This window comes from Solanum lycopersicum, chromosome 3 (genome assembly GCF_036512215.1).
Source record: "Solanum lycopersicum chromosome 3, SLM_r2.1".
Taxonomy (NCBI): Eukaryota; Viridiplantae; Streptophyta; class Magnoliopsida; order Solanales; family Solanaceae; genus Solanum; species Solanum lycopersicum.
In genome coordinates, this window is record NC_090802.1 from 56751194 (window position 1) to 56769991 (window position 18798).

The 18798-nt window shown below is 32.6% G+C and overlaps 2 protein-coding genes and 1 non-coding gene across 5 annotated transcripts; 2 read left to right on the forward strand and 1 right to left on the reverse strand.

The window, feature by feature from the left end:
* Nucleotides 1–2542: 2542 nt before the first annotated feature.
* Nucleotides 2543–2614, forward strand: TRNAQ-UUG (transfer RNA glutamine (anticodon UUG)). Its single transcript has one exon. It is a non-coding gene; the product is annotated as a tRNA-Gln (tRNA).
* A 2776-nt stretch (nt 2615–5390) lies between these two features.
* LOC101260213 (probable protein S-acyltransferase 7) lies at nt 5391–12396 on the forward strand. 3 transcript variants are annotated; one of them, XM_010320016.4, is made up of 6 exons: nt 5677–6161; nt 6526–6792; nt 7402–7584; nt 10219–10515; nt 11452–11685; nt 11790–12396. In XM_010320016.4, exons 3-6 carry the CDS (start codon nt 7456–7458, stop codon nt 12291–12293), a joined length of 1164 nt encoding a protein of 387 aa, XP_010318318.1. In that variant the 5' UTR covers nt 5677–6161; nt 6526–6792; nt 7402–7455; the 3' UTR covers nt 12294–12396. The 3 variants fall into 3 exon arrangements, with proteins under 3 accessions (XP_004235323.1, XP_019068535.1, XP_010318318.1); XM_004235275.5 differs by lacking the exon at nt 6526–6792 and having other exon boundaries at nt 5391–6161; XM_019212990.3 differs by lacking the exons at nt 6526–6792; nt 7402–7584 and having other exon boundaries at nt 5674–6161.
* A 142-nt stretch (nt 12397–12538) lies between these two features.
* Nucleotides 12539–14618, reverse strand: LOC101246808 (mitochondrial import inner membrane translocase subunit TIM8). Its single transcript, XM_004235315.5, has 2 exons — nt 14441–14618; nt 12539–12833 (listed from the first exon to the last, which is right to left on the reverse strand). Exons 1-2 carry the CDS (start codon nt 14489–14491, stop codon nt 12654–12656), a joined length of 231 nt encoding a protein of 76 aa, XP_004235363.1. The 5' UTR covers nt 14492–14618; the 3' UTR covers nt 12539–12653.
* Between the last annotated feature and the right edge of the window lie 4180 nt (nt 14619–18798).

An 18798-nucleotide genomic window follows, 5' to 3' on the forward strand; every position in this document is an offset into this window, starting at 1 on the left:
ATATCTCATGAACTCTTTGATATTTACCAAGAGATCATAATATAACCGGGCTCTTTTTGTCAATCAAATACTTCGAGAAGAACCACAAATAAATTTAAATAATCATACATTCAATAAATATGTCAGTAACATTCTCAAATCACGAAGAAAATTTAGAGGGAAGAATCAGAAAGAAATATATTTATACCCATATTATTTTTCAATAAAATTATTATTTATAATATTAATTTATTTGCTATCCCTTAAAATTTATTGAAAATAAGTATTTATAAATATATTAAACACGTTAATTAATAGATTGTGTCCTTAAATTATGGATGAACTTGTATAAAGTGTGATAAGCAAAAGGGTATTGCGCTTTATCTCTAATTGCTTTTTAAATGTCACCTGTCTTTACCCAATTACTTATGGCTACATGTGGAACCACATGATCTCATCATGGTAATTTCATTTATTTAAGAAATAACAATGAATTATATAAAAAACTAATTATCTAAAAAACTATCTAGTGATAAATTAACTAGAAATTGTCAATCGATTTAAAAGCCACTTTCATATTTTTCTAGTAGTGACCTATAGAAACTCAGTTAGGATTGATTTTTGAAATATATAATAGATCTTTACAGTTGGATTATCGATTGCATGCATGAAGAAGATAACATTTAATTTACATGGTAATCCTTCCATCAATAAAATAAGATATCAAGATTTGTTTACACTATTAAAATAAGTATCTAGCTTTAGTTAGACACAAACGTTATAATGATTTTATTAGATGCGGATTTAGAATTACTTTTTTAGGACTAAAATCATTTATGAAATATAATTGGCTATGTAAGTCATTATTATGTCCTTTCCATACTTGTATCGCCAAATTAATTGGTTCTATATATCTTGATACTTATTATTTTTACAAAGATATATAAATCATTTCAATTTTTAAATAATATTTCCTCTAGTATATATAGTAACACTGGATTTAGATGTCTGTACTCTGATCGGACAGAGTAGCACGTTGGGTTATTTAAAAAAATACAATTTTTCGTAATTATTTTTGAAGTGATCCAACTACGTAAATTTAACTGTGTATATTGTAATTTATTGAGCAGCGGAAGGTAACAAGTCCTGGTCATAATAATGTTGCATGTAATTAATTAAGCTAATCACTTGTAATCTATTGTGCGATATATTTTCTTAATTAGTGATAATATGGGAGCAGGTATAGATTTTCTTCTTTACGGTTCATATCCTCCCTTCATTAATTTAGCCAATTAGTTGATACAAAATAATTGATTAATGGATATAAGATGCACTAGAGTTAATAGAAACGAATTAATCTCTACATCGTAATTTTATTATGGAATTTTAAGTGGATTCTTTATGCTGATTAGTCAACTTTTTGAGCATGAATAACACCGAAAAAAATTCATATCTTAACATGATATAATTAGAGTCACACTCATTTCAATTATCAATTTATCTAGTATTGAATACTCATATTTGTTTACGGTTCAACTGACAGATCTGAACGTACTAGAGAGAATGTTAACAGTCACACATGGTTTCTGGCATGGAAAAGTGGACTCTTTATGTGGTCTTGATCAATCTTTAACTATTGAAACAAATTCTAAAACTGAGTCACGCCCGAGATTTATTTTTTTCAACTCAATTCAATAGCCGCACAAGGAATAAAAAGAGGAACAATATTGCTGCGTTATAATAACTTACATAAATAATAATTTGAACTGTCACTATACAACAAATGTTAACTACCACTTAATACATGAGAAAGTGATAGAGTATATATAAAGACACTTTGAAAGTCTTTTTAATTTGATTGTAGTTGCCATCAGTTGTTGTTGGAGAAACCAGTAGTGTTAAAAGTGCACTTCCACTATATGAGTGTGTACAATCATATATGAATTTTATTGTATTCTACTTGCAGTTTGGAGAAACTTTTTCATTAATAAAGTATTTTTAATGTAACAATCATTTCCTATTTAAGAATCACATAACAGAGTTCTTAATTTGACATTTGGAAAGTTACTTTTTATCAGATAGATTAAAGAACATAATTTTGTAAGATTGGCTAACACTAAGAATCAATTTTTTTTTTAAAAAATGTTCATCAACATCTGGAAAGTTTTAAGTTGCTTTTTATTTAGAAAATTATATGTTCATTAATTATAGTATGTACTAAATTTGGTAAAGTTGGACGGCACAATAATATCACTTCATTCCTACCTAAATGATACTACAAAATATGGACACAACATAAAGTTGTATTTTGTGAAATATTTTCAATTTATATTATATGCTGCATTCAAGTTTCAATACTAGTAGTTCCTTCAAACTTTCAAGTATCTTCAACTAGTTTTGAGAATAAAACTCGGCTTCTATAGAATAGGAAATTATTGCTAGTAATAACGACTTGTCACGAATTTATTAGCTTTGATAAAAGAGATAAATTTGCAAGGATAGCAAGTAGCTAATTTGGTATATTCTATATCATATAAATTTAAATGGTGAAGTTGACGTCATCGGTTCTATGGTGTAGTGGTTAGCACTCTGGACTTTGAATCCAGCGACCTGGGTTCGACTCCCGGTAGGACCTCTTCATTTTTTCATTTTTTTTCGCTATACGCTGAGAGTGTGTTTGGTACGGAGAAAAATGTTCTCTCTCAAAACAAGTGAGTTTGCAAAGGACAACAATTAAGATTTTAAGGCAAAATTATCATTTGTCCCTTATAAGTTTATAATTACAAAAATCCAAAAATCCCTCAACCAGATACAATAATATAAGCACTGATACACTAATCTGATGCGCGAGATACATTAATCGTTAAGTAAGATGCATTACATTTTATACATGATACACTAATTTGAAGTACATTTTATATATGATACACTAATTTGATGTGCGAGATACATTAATCGTTAAGTAAGATACATTGCATTTTATACATGATACACTAATTTGAATTACATTTTATACATGATACACTAATCTGATGCGCGAGATATACTAATTTGTTGCGTTGATACATTAATCTGATGCACAAAAATGAGGAATTTTGGAAATTTGTAAGACTAATAGGGGATAACGGTAATAAGAGAACTTAAAGGTGAGATTTCTGGAATTTTTCCTGTTTATATGTTATCTAGCAAAACACTATGGGGGAGGTGGGAATATATTGTGGGGAGTGAGAGGTGGGGGTGTCCGTAACTAGGATTGTCGGGGGAGGGGGACGATATGTTGGATGAGTGATGAAGAGATAATGAACTTGAAATGTCACTTATACAACTTGTTTATCTACTTTGATTAAGAAAGTCATTTTTCTCAATTTTAAAAAACTTGTTTTATTAACGGTCAAGTACCAACACACCCTGAAAGCCAGATCCATCTACAGGTGGAGCCCATTTTGCAAAATTATAAGCCCAACAAATACAATAATAACCCAAAAGATCCAATAAAATTTTGGGCCACAAAGAAGGCAACATTGGTGGGAAATTTTCCCAATCACAAATACTAGCAATTTATTGAAGTTTAACCATCTCTAAGTTTGTATTGTAATACAGGGAGGCCTGATCATTCAGCAATACAAAAACCAGATCGCATAATTATAAGCCTAGTAAGATATACAAAAAGGGAAACTTTGGACTCGAAAGAAGTCAATTTTGTTCGTTTTAATAACTAATTTAACATTTGGTGTAACTAAGGATAAACAGATTCAATTCGAGTCAAGCTAAAAGTAGGTATTTTCATTCCGAGTGAAGAGCAAATCTAACATTAATTGAAATTTGAGTGAAAGGACAATTTTATATTCAATATCTTATTTATTCTCGCTTAATGTTAAAGATCATTTAACCTTTTTGTAAGCTCATGTGATAAAGAACAACCCTTCTCCTTTGCGTTTCCTTTTCTTCTCTTATAAGCCCGAGTGTAAAAATATATTTCATAAGATTCTAAGTATTGTAACGCAGAAGTGAGATTTTACCTCCTTTCATTTTTTCTTTGGTATATCTATTGAAGCCCCTTGATTGAATCTTTAATTAGAAAAAAATATACAAAAAAATAAAAGTACTTTCATGTTAAATTTAATAAGTTACACGAAATAATAAATAAATATCTAAAAATAAATAAATTATAAAAACTAAAAGGCATAAAATATTAAGAGAAGAACTAACGATAGATTTAGTAAAGGCGTAAATTTAACAATCGCTTATCTCGTTTCTAATTTCGTTGTTCTTTAATTTGACACAATATTACATACCAACTACTTTTTATTTGTTTGAACTGTTCTCTCATTTTTTGTCTTATAATGATTGAAGATTGCTTATTTGAATAGAAAAAAAAAAGAAAATGAGAAAAAAAAAACAAATAAATGGCTACACATTTGGCACTTGGCATGCATCCTATTAATCTTCATTATGTTAATATAATTCCACACTAATAACTCATCTTTGTTGAATACTAATATTTTTATTTTTTGGGACACCTCTGCCTTTTGCGTCATGCTTGTGTACTTGAAAAAATGTGGTCAGCTTTCCAACACGTTGGCTATTCATGTTTGGTATTTTGTTTTTTTCTTTATCTCTTCACAATGTTGGATAGTTATATCGTTTAAAAACATATACCACGAAGTTTTTTTTCGCGGTAATTCATTATTTTTTTCGTCTCAATTTATATGACTTGTTTTCTTTTATAGTCAGTCTAAAAAAAATGATACATTTCTATAATAAGTAACAATTCAACTTTAAGATATTCATTTTACTCTTAATGAAATGATTTATAACCACACAAATTTCTATTATTTATTTGTAGACCATAAGTTTCGAGGGTAGTCTTCCTTTTATTTCTTAACATGGGATGGTAGACTGCTAATAATAACTTTGCTGCTCATGAAGCCCCACGTCCCATTTATTCATGGATGGCATCGTGATGGATCTCTTATGTTTTTGTTCTGAAATAACCTAAGCATCGATGTAATTTGCTGTAATTAATAATGATATAATATAAGCTAATAGCTAGCATTCAACTTTGCCTGCATGCAGATGAACTCCAACACTGAATTTGGAATAATATGTGGGATTGCTTTTGCTTTAGGTTTAAGTTCAAACTCTATTTCATTTTATTCACACTTTTTTTTTTCTTCTTCTAAATTAAATATCTTTGACATTAGTGAAACTACTACTTCGTTTTTAAATTATTCTTTTTATATAATATTATTTCATTAGATATTAAATTTAAAAAAGTAAAAAAAAAATTGTTATGTTAATGAATTATTTTTATGAACTATCACCTTAATACTTACTTTTAGTTGACTTTTCCTCACAATAAAATATTAAATGTGATTAAATAAGAATAAGATAGGAATAGTATCATTAATACAACATCCTCAATTAGACGAGGCAAAAAATAAATATCAATGACAGAAAATAAAAGAGATTATAATACATTAAAAAATACTTTTTAACTTAGAAAATATTACTTAAAAATAAGGTTCTATTTTGAAGAAGGTATAGTTTGTTACCACTTCATTTGCATTTAATCTAATTTATTTATTAATTTGACTAAACAATTAGTGTGATATGACATTTTTTTGTTACCTTTTTACCCCCTATTTGTAAGCCGTAAAAGTCACATTAAAAGAGAGAAAAGAGGCAAAAAAGGCTGAGTTTCAAATTCCGATTTTTTTTGGTTGTCCCGAGTCTCTTCCTCCTCCTTCAATCATTTCAATTCCAACTCACACACTCTTCTTCCAGCTAATAATAAACAACTTCATCTCTACTTATCAAAATTCACTGCTTCCGACCAAAAAACGCCGTTCGCCGTCGCCGGGATCTGGCGCAATGGCTCCGCGTGGCTGACTTGTTCTACGCGTCGACAGTTGAAGTAATAACGAATAAAAAGTTGAGAGAGAAGAGAACGAAGTCACCTTTTTTTCGTTTCCTTTCTCTTTCGTTTTCATTGACCTTTTCCTTATTCAACTTGTACTACTAGATATTGATATCCTTTGCTTTATTTTGATTGATTGAGAGAGAAGAAAAAAATAAGAGAGATGTATGGAGTGGCTCCGCCCAAAAGTTCAGATTCCGGCGATGGTGCAACCAATCAGGCCGCCTTTATACGGACTTATCAGGTCTGGAAGGGAAGTAATGTAAGTGATTGACCTTTTTCCTGTACTATTCTATATGTTGGGATCTCAGATTTTCTTTTGGAACTTCAGGATTCTATTTTTTCAAATGTTTGATTAATTTGTAATTATTCCTTTGATATTGTATTAACTGTTTGAGATCGTTGAATAGCTACTAGTGATTTTAGTCCCTCGTTCTCCCTGAAATTAATGGATTGTTTAAACTTTTACCTGTTGAACTTAGTTTTAAATACTTGATAATTATGGAATTGTTTTGTAATATACAGTAAATTTTAGTTATAGAATGATGGAAAAGGCAGACATATATTGTGGTCCTTTTGAAACGACTAAAGAGCATTGATTCTGTGGCTTCTAAGCTTCACTTCAGGTAGTGGCATGAATGGTGGTGGTTCAAAGATAAGATTATTCAACTTTAGTTTGGCATGAACGGTGGTGGTTCAAAGATGAGATTATTCAACTCAATTGAAAAATGAAATTACGATACTAAAAGATATGGAAGTACAACTACTTTTGCTCTCAGAATAGCTGTTGCTGTCATAGTGGGCAGATTCCTGCAGTTTGTAGGGTTTAGTGCTCAATGGACTCTGAAGTGCAGGGAATTATTTGGTGGTAAATATTTCAGGTTTCAGTGTAGGTAAGGGTTTTGTAGTTGATGCAAAGTAGGAGAAGTCTCTCTGCAGGAAACAAAAGTAATTTCACTGATATCCCTTAGTCGTCTTCTCTTCCAAGTACCTACTGTAATTCCATGAGAGCTTTAACTGCTGTAAAATGAACTCTAATGAAAGAAAACACAGTAAAGAGGCATTTGTAGATTATCCAAACCTTTCCTATTCATATGATGTACTTGGAAAAATTAAGTTGACACTACCATACTTAACCAAAAAAGATAGTAAAAATAATAATTTCACAAATTTTCTGTAAAATATGACAAATAAGGTAAACACCAAATACCTTTAATACCTTTACGAGGAAACCTCAGAAGGAAGGATAGATAGTAAAAAAAGAAGCAAATAAGGTAAGCAGAAATCAGTAAGCTAATTAAAGCTCTACAAAACTTTGAGATGCCTCAAAATTCTAGTTCGCGCTAAAATGAAGCAACTACATGTACTATTGACAAGCTCTTCAAATTAGATGTATTATTGCTATTTTTTGACATCTCTTTGCAATAACAAAGCTTCTTAAGGCGCATATGTCGTGATTGTGCATACCTTTTTCTTGACATTAGTGCCTCTTGATTATGCAGAAATTTATTCTTCAAGGAAGATTCATTTTTGGACCTGATGTCAGGTCAGTCTTTATGACTATCTTCCTAATAGTCGCCCCAGTTGCTGTTTTTTGTGTCTTTGTTGCGAGGAAACTGGTGGATGATTTTTCTGGTGACTGGGGGTGGTCGATTATGGTTGTAGCCGTTGTTTTCTCAGTATATGTAAGTGTATATTTTTGCTCCCACTGACAATATCATTTGGATTTTGCTTGTGTTTAATCTTCCAATTTAGAAATTATATAGGATTTCTTTTTCTTCTATAATAAGTGAATTTATTGGATTGGTTTGTTAAGAGTCTTTGTTCTTTTTGACTCTGTGCCATTGATTCCATTATTATTAGTGAAGCATATTGGAGCAATTCCTTTATATTTATACAGATAGGGGACATAATTCATATGGATATAATAAGTTTTGCTAGGGCTGCTTTATGAAATATCTTACATGATTGCTGGATTGCTGTGTGTCCTTCTCAATACCATGATGTTAGTTCATCCTAAAAACTTGACTTCTTTCCCTAATAGTTTGACTGCCTGTTCCTTGGCCAATGTTGTTCATTTTTCTCCGGTTATTCCTTTTCCTGGTTACATGATTGTAATTTAATATTGACATTGGATGATGAAGTGAGTATGATAGAAACCAAGATGAAAATAAAGCTTTACTGATTAAATGAAGTGCAAGAATCTTAAACACTGCATTAATCAATAACTAAGTCCGTATGGAGTGGACAAATCTCCAAATATAAAAACAAATAAAATAATTTTCTTCTTCTTACCGGATCTCTGCTAGATACATATATTTATACTAAACATAAAGATAACTCTTGACACAAAAATAGTTACTGCTGTAGATAACTGCCTAATAACTACTGTAGATAACTGCTAACTGCTGCCTATAACTATTATACATAACTAAGATATACAAGTAGTCGTGTCAGAGTAGTTGGAAACGATATGTGATGAGCATACTTATTTTGCACCAGTAGCTGGAACCTGGAGCAGACATGGTTATATATGGCAGAAAGCTTTTGTGATTGTGATGATTTAAGATTTCTGATTTTAATTGTAATGGATGTCGGCATTTATAACTTTGTACCTCAGACACATTTTAAAGTAAGAACACTATCTGAATAGTTGAAGACATTGCTAAGTACTTGGCTCTTTTGATATGCCCGTAAAAAAGTGTTGGATCGATGATAATGTCAATGTGTCTACTCAAAAGTCAAAACAAGGGTTGGATATATCATGGCCAGACAGTGCAGCTTATATTTTGAAGATGTGTGGGCTTTCAAATATTTAGTCCATGTTCTTCCAGTTTTTCTGGTTGCACAAACCGAACCACTGCCCTTAACAGATATGGATGTTGTTTTCGAAAGAGTGTTTACTAGACTCTATTGGTATTGTTGATCAACAATTATAATCATCTGGGCAAAAAGGGCGTGGTGTATTCAAACAAAGTGAAAGTCCTTTTACAAAGAGCATGAGGGATCTAGCATTGTCTCAGTGTAATTAGAAGCTAGGGAGGAGAGAGCCAATAGTTTTTGGCCCTTCATGGTAAACAAGGTTTATGCAATCCCAAGCTAGGAAGGGAATAGGCACGTATGTTTCTGAAGGTAGAGCAGTGATGCGATCCTTGTGCAAGTCCATATAAAAGCTGCTGTTAATTTGGGAGAATCAAGCTAGTCTGCTATTGCAACGGAGATCATAATGACGAAGTTTAAAAAACGGTGAAGATTGTATAGTGCATCTTTGGGGTAATGTATCACTGCTACTTTCTGTTGACAAAAGTTAAGATTTATAAATCTTTTCTCCAGCTAAAGTTAGCTTTGAAGGTCTTCAGGGATGGGCCATTATGTGAAGACCGAGCATGAGAGTCTAACTAGGAAGTCAGTGAACTTGCTGGAGTTGAAAAAAATCCTTCTTGTTCTCATTAGTTTTAGAAGCAGAACACATCGATTGCCAACAGTTTGAGAAGTTTTGTACTTCATTCTCAAAAAAATGACACTTGAGATATGCTTGACAGTTTAACATTGCATGGTGTTTTGAAGAGATTCAACTAATTTATGAGGAACCTAGGGAATCTTGAGGAGAAGAATTGTAGTTAAATATTCATTTATTGGTCTAGAGTGGCTTTTTCTTCTTAAGAAATAACTGAAATGACAGAATCTTTTACCATAAATGGAATTCCCCTTTCTTTGGTTTACAGATATAAATTTTTTAACAAATCCACATTTCTAACTGGACACATAAAAAGTTTATGCCCAAAAATAGAGATAATAATATGTACCTTCTATGCGGTTCAATTTTAGGTAGCAGAAATGTGCCAGATTTCATTGCGCTTTCTCCGTGTGCAGAATTGCAATAGTTGGAATTTTCTCCCTTACTTGATCTTTTACTGTGTTGGCCATACCTTAGTGCTTTGGTAATACTGGCTTTATTTTAGCTTTCTAAAGCATTACTCCTTGCATCTCATCTTGTTTTTGCGTTAGTTCATCATGAAAAATTTGAAGTTGCTTGAATATTCTCTGCCGTACAAGGGAGTGAAACTAGGTTCTTGTAGTCTTATGTTTACTTTTTTTATATCACATAAGGTAGAACTTTGTTTTCCCAGAGCACACAACGTAACAGATAACCTTCTGAATTATTAGTGGGAAAAAGTTCATAATGTTTCAGGCTGATGTTTTCAAACAAATTAACTATTTACTAGGTAGTTTTTACTGTATCAGTACATTACTACTACAAAATTGTGTAGATTTATGAGTCAGAACATATAATCATCATCATTTTTTTTTTGACAAAGGTCATAGTGCTTCTTCTACTGACTTCTGGAAGAGATCCCGGTATAGTTCCTCGCAACCTTCATCCTCCAGAACCAGAAAACTTTGAAGGGAGTGCTCTAGCTGGACCTGGTCAAACTCCCCAATTACGTTTACCACGCATCAAGGATGTGACTGTCAATGGAATAACTGTGAAAACCAAATATTGTGACACCTGCATGTTGTACAGGCCTCCACGTTGTTCACATTGTTCAATTTGTAACAACTGTGTGGAACGTTTCGACCATCACTGCCCCTGGGTTGGACAATGCATTGGATTGGTGAGTATCTGGTTCTAAATACAAGCATCTTCACAGTAGAAGTTGTAAAAAAAGAAATGCTTTTCCACTTAGTTCTTGATCCTACAATGCATTCATGGCATTTCCCAATAATAATCCTCCCGATCCATGGTAATTTGTATCATACTTTGGTGGTCATTGATACATGATTTTTCCATTTAGTTCTGAATTCGTTTGCAGTATGAAGATAAATTGTATGTTTCTTTTTTCCTTTAGTTCCTCTTTTCTAGTTATTGAACTTCTCAGGCTGTGGCCTAATCTGCACTTGTCCATGCACATCTAAGCTCATCTTTATGAGAAAACCTGTAGTGCATAGCTAGGCAGTCACTTATCTTTCCTAAAGACGCTTTCTGCCATTATAATTTGTTTTTCTGTCTTTCTCCTGAATCCATAGAACTTCATCCAAAAAACATATTTCTGAATAATAATTTACTTCCTCTATAAGTAATTAGGTTAGAATAGCGCATGAAGGAGCTGCAGTTTGTCCATTTACATTTTCTTCCATAAACTCTTCAGGCTAAGGCTTTGTAGCTGATATTGTCATTCTTGCAATGGTATGTTTTGACCAAGTATTTACAACAAAGCAGATTTGATACTTTTCTTCGCATTGAGAATCTTTGGAACTAAACGGGTGTCCTCTTTTTATTTCATTTATATGTTTAACGAAGTCTTTTAAGACAGACCTTTAATGGTATATTTCCCCTTTATCATAACCCATTGAAAGAATCTTGCTCTTGAAGCTGTGATTCTGGTAATACGGTTGAGACATATCTTAGACTTTGGATAGTTTTACTGCCAGACATTATGCTGGTCACACAGCAAAGGCTTACTTCCGTAATTTCTGGGCATTCAGAGAAGTTTTTGTAATGTTAGTGCTGTAGCTTTTTTAATCTAACCATATTATGTTTGTTGGTGCAGAGGAATTACCGTTTCTTCTTCATGTTTGTCTTCTCAACAACCCTTCTTTGCTTGTACGTGCATGGCTTTTGCTGGGTCTATATCAAAAGGATCATGGATGGTGAACATACGTCAATCTGGAAGGCAATGGCCAAGACTCCTGCTTCTATTGTGCTAATCATTTATACATTTATATCAGTTTGGTTTGTTGGTGGCTTGAGCGTCTTCCATTTGTATCTTATTGGCACAAATCAGGTATTGTTATGTTCTTCAAACTTAATCCGCTTCTTTTTCCTATTGGAAGAATCAAACTACCCTCATGTTCTATTTCTCTATCATGTTGACATTTGAATCTGCAGTCAACCTATGAGAATTTCAGATATCGGTATGATAGGAGGGTCAACCCTTATAACAAAGGTGTACTTCACAACTTCTCAGAGATATTCTGCACTAGTATACCTCCTTCGAAGAACAACTTCAGAGCCAAAGTGGCGAGAGAACCTGGAATACCACCTCGTGAAGTTGGAGTTGGTTTTGTTAGTCCAAACATGGAGAAAACAATGAGTGATTTAGAAAGGGGAAGGAAGCCTTCTTGGCATGAAGAAAGGAGAGGAGCAAATGAATTTGAAGGACAGACTAGAAATGATAATCAGTTCGATAAGGAGGAAGAGCTATCAGTTATATCCAATGGTGCCACATTGCCAGATGGGCGTAGTATACTACATCCGAGGCGCTCTAGTTGGGGAAGAAGAAGTGGAACCTTGGAAATACCACCTGATGTAGTTGCTATGGCATCTGAAATTGGAGATTCAAATAGGATAACTGTCAGTAATGGCGCTTTCTCAACCGAAAACCACCAATAGTGACTACTGACCTTGGTGTTGTTTAAGCTATTGTAAAAGAACTGACAACTGTAAAGATCATTAGCCAGAGTTTATGGGTGGGATCAGCCCTTCTGACTTTTAACTTCTCTGTGTGTATATTATTTCTTTTTTTTTTTTTTTTGTTTAAAATTTTCTTCTTGTGTGTGAGGCAACAGAAATTCTTTGCAAGGTTGTTCAATGCATCCAGTCTGACTGACGTATATATGAATGGCCTTTCTCGTGAATAAAATAAAAATGAGAGCATCTCTTAGAATTTATAACACATCAGTAACAACACCACATGAACTGTATTGTGCTGTGCAACAAGATTTTTTTATTTTTTATAAAGCTAATCTTTCTTCACTGAACCCGTTTCATTATGAGCATGCTCATCTCCATGTATCGTTTTGCACAGTGACTTAAACAATTATATTCACTGGAGCTGAACTTGCTTCCGGGAGTACCAGTCACGCATTTGTCCCAGCAGGAACTTGTAAGCTTTGCAACTACTTCATTGACCATGGCCCTTTCCTTCTCTTGCTGCATAAAAGGAATAAATCAGCCGCAAAATATTAGAAAACTGTAGGCACAGGGAAAAGCACACACCAACATTCAAACCGAAAACTGCCATATTATATACAAGTCGAGGCAACTAAATCAAATCCGGTCAAGTCATGCACTGTCTTCTTCCAACACAACTAACAACGTAATATTTGTGGAGACATCTCAAAACACTGCAGAAACTTTGACATTGGCAAATATATAACAGTAAAAACGATAAGACGTGGACAGACAAGAAAAAGATTAAAGATGGGTTTATTTTTCAAAGTGCAAATTGACTAGAGTATAACATCTAGCAGAGGCTGCAAGTTACTCAAACAAATAATATTGAGAGAAGATCACCTAAAACGTCCTATGTACACCTTTATATGCATCGGGGTCAATAGAAATGACAGGTGCTGAAAGAAGTGAGATAGGCTATGAAGAAATTTGTCCAACAACAGGTATACAATCTCTCGTAATCATAACACAACACAAGTGAAAGATCCATAACAATGGATGCCAAGCCTAGGCGTGAACTAATTTTTCTAGCTCAATGAGAAATGGATTTAATGCCTAGCCCACTAGTGCTAGGCACTTAAATTAGTCTCCACTGTTGGTAAGGAGTCTTTTCTTCTGAAAGAATAAGTACTATAAGATTTAGGGAACGTCTAGTTTTAGAAATTTTTTAATTTGCCTTAAAATACAAATTATTCCTACTGAATAAAACACACCTGAACATAGTAGAAGTGGATATAGATGATTCAGATAATCAGCCCCAAATATAAGGAAAAAAAAGCAATAAGATGTTCTTATCTGCTGTTGCACTAAAAGAGCTGCCATAAAAGAGTCGCAAAGGACAAGTTTGCATAGTAAAAGCTGATACATCGATACTACTAACTCATAAACACACGGACGTACTGCACATGGTTCTCAAGTTGATTTCATTTGGTTTACCAAGGCCAAACACAGGGGCGAGTAAATGTTTAAAGCAATAGTTTATCTGAACCCAATACTTCTAACGCAAAGTATAAATTTAGGGGTACAAAACAACTAAAATTATAACAAATAGAATGCATAATTTTAAAAATATAATAAGTTTGAACCCATTAAATCCTGGAGACGCGTCTAGTCAAACAAACAATGGGGATCAAAATGACAGACCTAAAGGAGTTCACCACGTCTCATAAAATCTACTATACAGTACAGTTCCTCTCATTTCGTCACTAGTGTATGTGCCCTAGATACATGTTTTCAGAGCTCGAGAAGATTAAGCAAAAAAACATCAAAGCAATAATTTCCCAATTGGTCGACTACCTAAACTTTCAACTCATTGGCAATGGTTCAATTCCTCAACTTTCAGTCCCCTCCATTTTTTTTTTCTTTAAATAATAATAATAATATCCAAAAAGAAACATAACTGAAAAAAATGAATCCTTCTAAATCCGGAGCAGCATCAAAAGTATCTATCCATAGGCATAATGCTCAAATAAAATTTCCAAATTATCCAAAACTAAATCAATTTACAGAAAGAAGAAGCAAAACAGATATACAAAATACACATCAAATAAAATTATACATGATATTAGAAAAAAAAAAAAACTTACATTGAGAAGTTGCTGCAATTCGGGAGACGACTTAAAGGTTGAAGGATCCATGCAACTTTTGGGGAACAAATGCTACTTTCTGGTTTTCGTGAAGATGGTTAAATTTTTTTGACTTGCAAGTTAAAACCCTAACAAAAAGTTGATCGAAGCCGACGGGACGGGTCGGATGAAATGGGCTACGATTGGATACTATTAACTCCGAGAAGCCCGTTATCTTGTACCAAATTGAGATGATTAGCCCAATCGTTTATTTGTGTTAAGGATTCATGGTGAGGCTAATTTATGCAAATCTCTCCCTTTTAGGTTACTATTTAAATTTTCTCTCTATTTTAACAAGTTGTACAAATATAACTTAAATTTACATCAAATATTAGCTTCATTTTGTAGATAAAAAAATTGACTATTTAAAATTTGTTATAAATACATTGAATTAAATTCAAGTGGATTGTCCATTAAGCTTATCATCAACTTATCCTTATCATGGATATGTATTCCCAAGGTGATGAATCTTTTTAAGATAGAAATGTATCTACTAATGTGACATTAAACATGGTGACCTTTTGGTTGATTTCTCTACCTATAAATAGAGATACCATTCACCATTGTAATATACACTTGAATAAGAAGAAAATTTCCCTTCTTCTATCTATCTCTCTTGTCTTCGTCTCTTTATGATTATATTCTTATGAGCTTGATTTTATAACACGTTATCTGCACGAGTCTCTAGCCAATTAAGATTGAGTTTTAGTTTTTCTTTAACTCATGTTTTTGTTGATCTCGTTATGAGAATCAAGGTATTATATGCATAAATTAAGGTATGTATTTTCTAGAATATTTTTATGATTTAGAATAAAAATAATATTCAGTCACTAACAATTATCACGAACCGAAGACATATACTATTATTGGTTGAATATGACATGCTATATAAAACTTCTTAAATTGAAGAAGTGTAAAATTTTAATAGCATGAGTTTGAATGTTATTTTGATTATTTTGAAAGACTCAAAGGGTGAGTCATGTTGTACTTCGGTCTATTATACCGTTGGTTAAGGGTAAGACGATGGATTCAAGTTTCATCGCACCAAAAGGGTAAGACATCAGGTTTAAGTCCGGATGCACCATAATGAAAAATATTTGAGGATCAGACGATAGATTCAAGTTCTATCGCACCAAAAGGGTAAGACATCAATTTGAGTTTTGATGCACTGTGATTGGGTTCAAGTCCCATAGAATTATGGCGTAACATGCCTTATATGGATAAGACATTGAGTTTGAGTCAATGCATCATAGTGATGATATAATGATGACTAAAACTTTGATGAAAAGTCTTGAAATCCGTCCTATTGAATTTGCTCCTTCCTTGAAAAAAATGTGGTAACAACATATGATAATTTGGAATCGCATGTTCACTTGCTCTATTCTATCGTATGAATGTTATAGCAGTAAATAGTTAGTCTGAAAGATGACAAATATTTAACGATATGAAAAGGGGCATGAAATGACGGAATTATAATAGTCATCATTGTGGTAATTATAAAAGGAAGAACACTATGGGTTCTCCAAAAAGTCCTTCAAAATGTGAAGGCAATTTTTATTATAAAATGGTATGAAAGGTCATTGGACTTGTGAATGTTGTCGACCCAATTTGACAACTTTATAAATCCTCCATCAAAAGACAAGAAGATAAAGTGATGATACACTTGATCTTTCAAATTGATGTTGAGGTGTGTCATGGAAATATGATGAATTTTAAAAACCATGACAATGTACTTATAATGCAAATTTATGAAGTACATATAAATGATTAGTCCATTCCTTGAAGATAATGTGACTTGTAATGAGTATCGTGAATGCTCGACCATTCTATAAGAGAATGAGTCAAGATGTGAAAAAAAATCATTATGGGTTGAATATATGCCACAACTCACCTCTATGGGAGGTTTGAGAAAAAATGATATATACACCAAAATTCACCTCTACGGGAGGTTTGAGAGGAAATAAATTTTATTTTCCAGAAATAGTTAATGGTATTGTATGTTTATACGTCACTATGGTATGTTTATTGTGAACTACCGAAAGGGCAAAAGAAAGAAATAGTTCTTGTCTATAAGGGTTGTAGTCATATTTTGTGGCAATACAAATTTGTCATTGGTTGTGTACCTATGGTACAACAAAAGTAAAGCAAGAAACATGTCTTGCTCGTAATGATTTTGACCATGACAATGATAATATAATTTCCTCCTTAAGGAGATGCTCACCATAGGAATGGTGTCATGGAATATGTGATAGTACACAAAATTAAATTGCAAGCTCTAACGAGTTGTGCTATTATCAAAGGAATAATATTGGGTTGTAGTAAGTCTCAAAAGAAACTTTTTAAGTTTCGGATGAATTGAAAAGAAATATTGAGACTATAAATTATGAAAAGATTTAATTTCTTTAAATTACTACAATTGAAGAGGGTTATAAATATTACCCATTTTTTCCTCGTGTTTGTTGCACACAAACATGTGCATGCTGATGGAATCACATGCAAAAGTAAACTATAAGTGTACTGAAATAAAAATCAGTTGGTATGATCAGTTGACCATTCTGATTTAAATGTGATGCAAACGTAATTGAGAATTTATGTGGCTTATATGATGAAGAAATAAAAGATTCTTCAAGAATTCTCTCGTATTGCTTGTTTTCATTGTACCAGCTAAGGTTGGGATTGTAATCCCCTGAAGTTTTTGAAACATATAAAAAGGTGAATATGGGCCCATTCATCTTCCATGTGGATCATCTGCAACTATATGATAGATGCATCTATGCGATGATCACATGTGTTTTATTGTCAACTTACAAATGGTGTATGTAAGGTTGTTTGCTCGAATTGTTAAAATTAAGAGCACAGTTTCAAACTATGAAATTATATTAATAATGCTGGTTGATTTAGCAGAAATTGTATGCCTCAAATTATAGCTAAATCATGGTTATGAGAACAAAACTCCGAAATAAGATTTGGTATGAGATAATTTTATTTAACATGTAGCAACACATGTATGCATCAAACCAACAAGGTTTCTCCATTAAAATTGGTTCAAGGTCAGGAACCATATAATTTTCATCTAAAATGTTGAATGTGCGGTTATGATTTTAATTGCTCCACCACGCACAAAGATGAACTTCCAAATAAGGTTGGAATAAATGTTAGATTTTCTAACATTCGGGGGAGAAATGATTGACAGCTGAAAATTATGTGTGAGGTTAATTATGAATTATCTAAATCCTCGTTAAATAAATATGTAAATATTTATCTGATCTGCATAAAGTTCTATCTCAATCACGCTATGTGTTTGCATGTGGAGACACAATAATATCCTGGGGATCAATGAAGCAAATGTTGCTCTGCAGAAATAAAAGTCCTCCATGAAGCAAGTCAAAAGTGCGTATGGTTGAGATAAATGACACACCATATTCAAGAAATGTGTGGTTCTTCTTTAAAAAAAAAAGAATATACCAACCACAATGTACGAAGATTGGAGACATCATCACAAGTAATTAAGTGATGTTTTAATCAGGGGGAGTACAATACGCGTTGCACTCTTTTTCCCTTGATCGAGGTTTTTTCCCACTGGGTTTTCCTGGCAAGGTTTTTAATGAGGCAATAAATAGTGCGTAACAAAAGATATGTGTACTCTTTTTTCCTTCACTAGAATTTTTTCCCACAGGGTTTTTCCTAGTAAGGTTTTAACGAGGCACATTATCTATGAACATCCAAGGGGGAGTGTTATAAATACATTGAATTAAGTGGATTGTCCATTAAGCTTATCATCAACTTATCCTTATCATGGATATGTATTCCCAAGGTGATGAATCTTTTTAAGATAGAAATGTATCTACTAATGTGACATTAAACATGATGACCTTTTGGTTGATTTCTCTACCTATAAATAGAGATATCATTCACCATTGTAATATACACTTGAATAAGAAGAAAATTTCCCTTCTTCTATCTATCTCTCTTGTCTTCTTCTCTTTATGATTATATTCTTATGAGCTTGATTTTATAACAAAATTGCAATTTTAATATTTTTTCATAAGATTTTTAGTTTGCTCAAAGCAGTGTTCGAATCGTTAAAAAAAATAGTATATCATTTTAAAAAAAATTATCCCAAAAAAAAAATAACAGCCGACAAAAATTTCACTTCACAATACAGTAAATTTTCGTTATAGTGATGGTGTTTGTTTGAAACATGGTTGCTATAGTGAGGCAACTTTCGTTTTTTGTTTAGATCTCATTTAATTGTTATTAATAGAACACAAAAAAAAAATTTACATCATTTGTGTATCAAGAAGAAGAAATGTATTTGT

What these genes read in the sequence shown, in the direction of transcription:
- LOC101260213 (XM_004235275.5), top strand. Translation starts at nt 6,063, where the DNA reads ATGTATGGAGTGGCTCCGCCCAAAAGTTCAGATTCCGGCGATGGTGCA. An exon ending in AGGTCTGGAAGGGAAGTAAT is followed by an intron (nt 6,162 to 7,401) that starts GTAAGTGATTGA and finishes TTGATTATGCAG; the next exon opens with AAATTTATTCTTCAAGGAAG. An exon ending in CCGTTGTTTTCTCAGTATAT is followed by an intron (nt 7,585 to 10,218) that starts GTAAGTGTATAT and finishes TTTTTGACAAAG; the next exon opens with GTCATAGTGCTTCTTCTACT.
- LOC101246808 (XM_004235315.5), bottom strand. Translation starts at nt 14,491, where the DNA reads ATGGATCCTTCAACCTTTAAGTCGTCTCCCGAATTGCAGCAACTTCTC. An exon ending in AATTGCAGCAACTTCTCAAT is followed by an intron (nt 12,834 to 14,440) that starts GTAAGTTTTTTT and finishes CCTTTTATGCAG; the next exon opens with CAAGAGAAGGAAAGGGCCAT.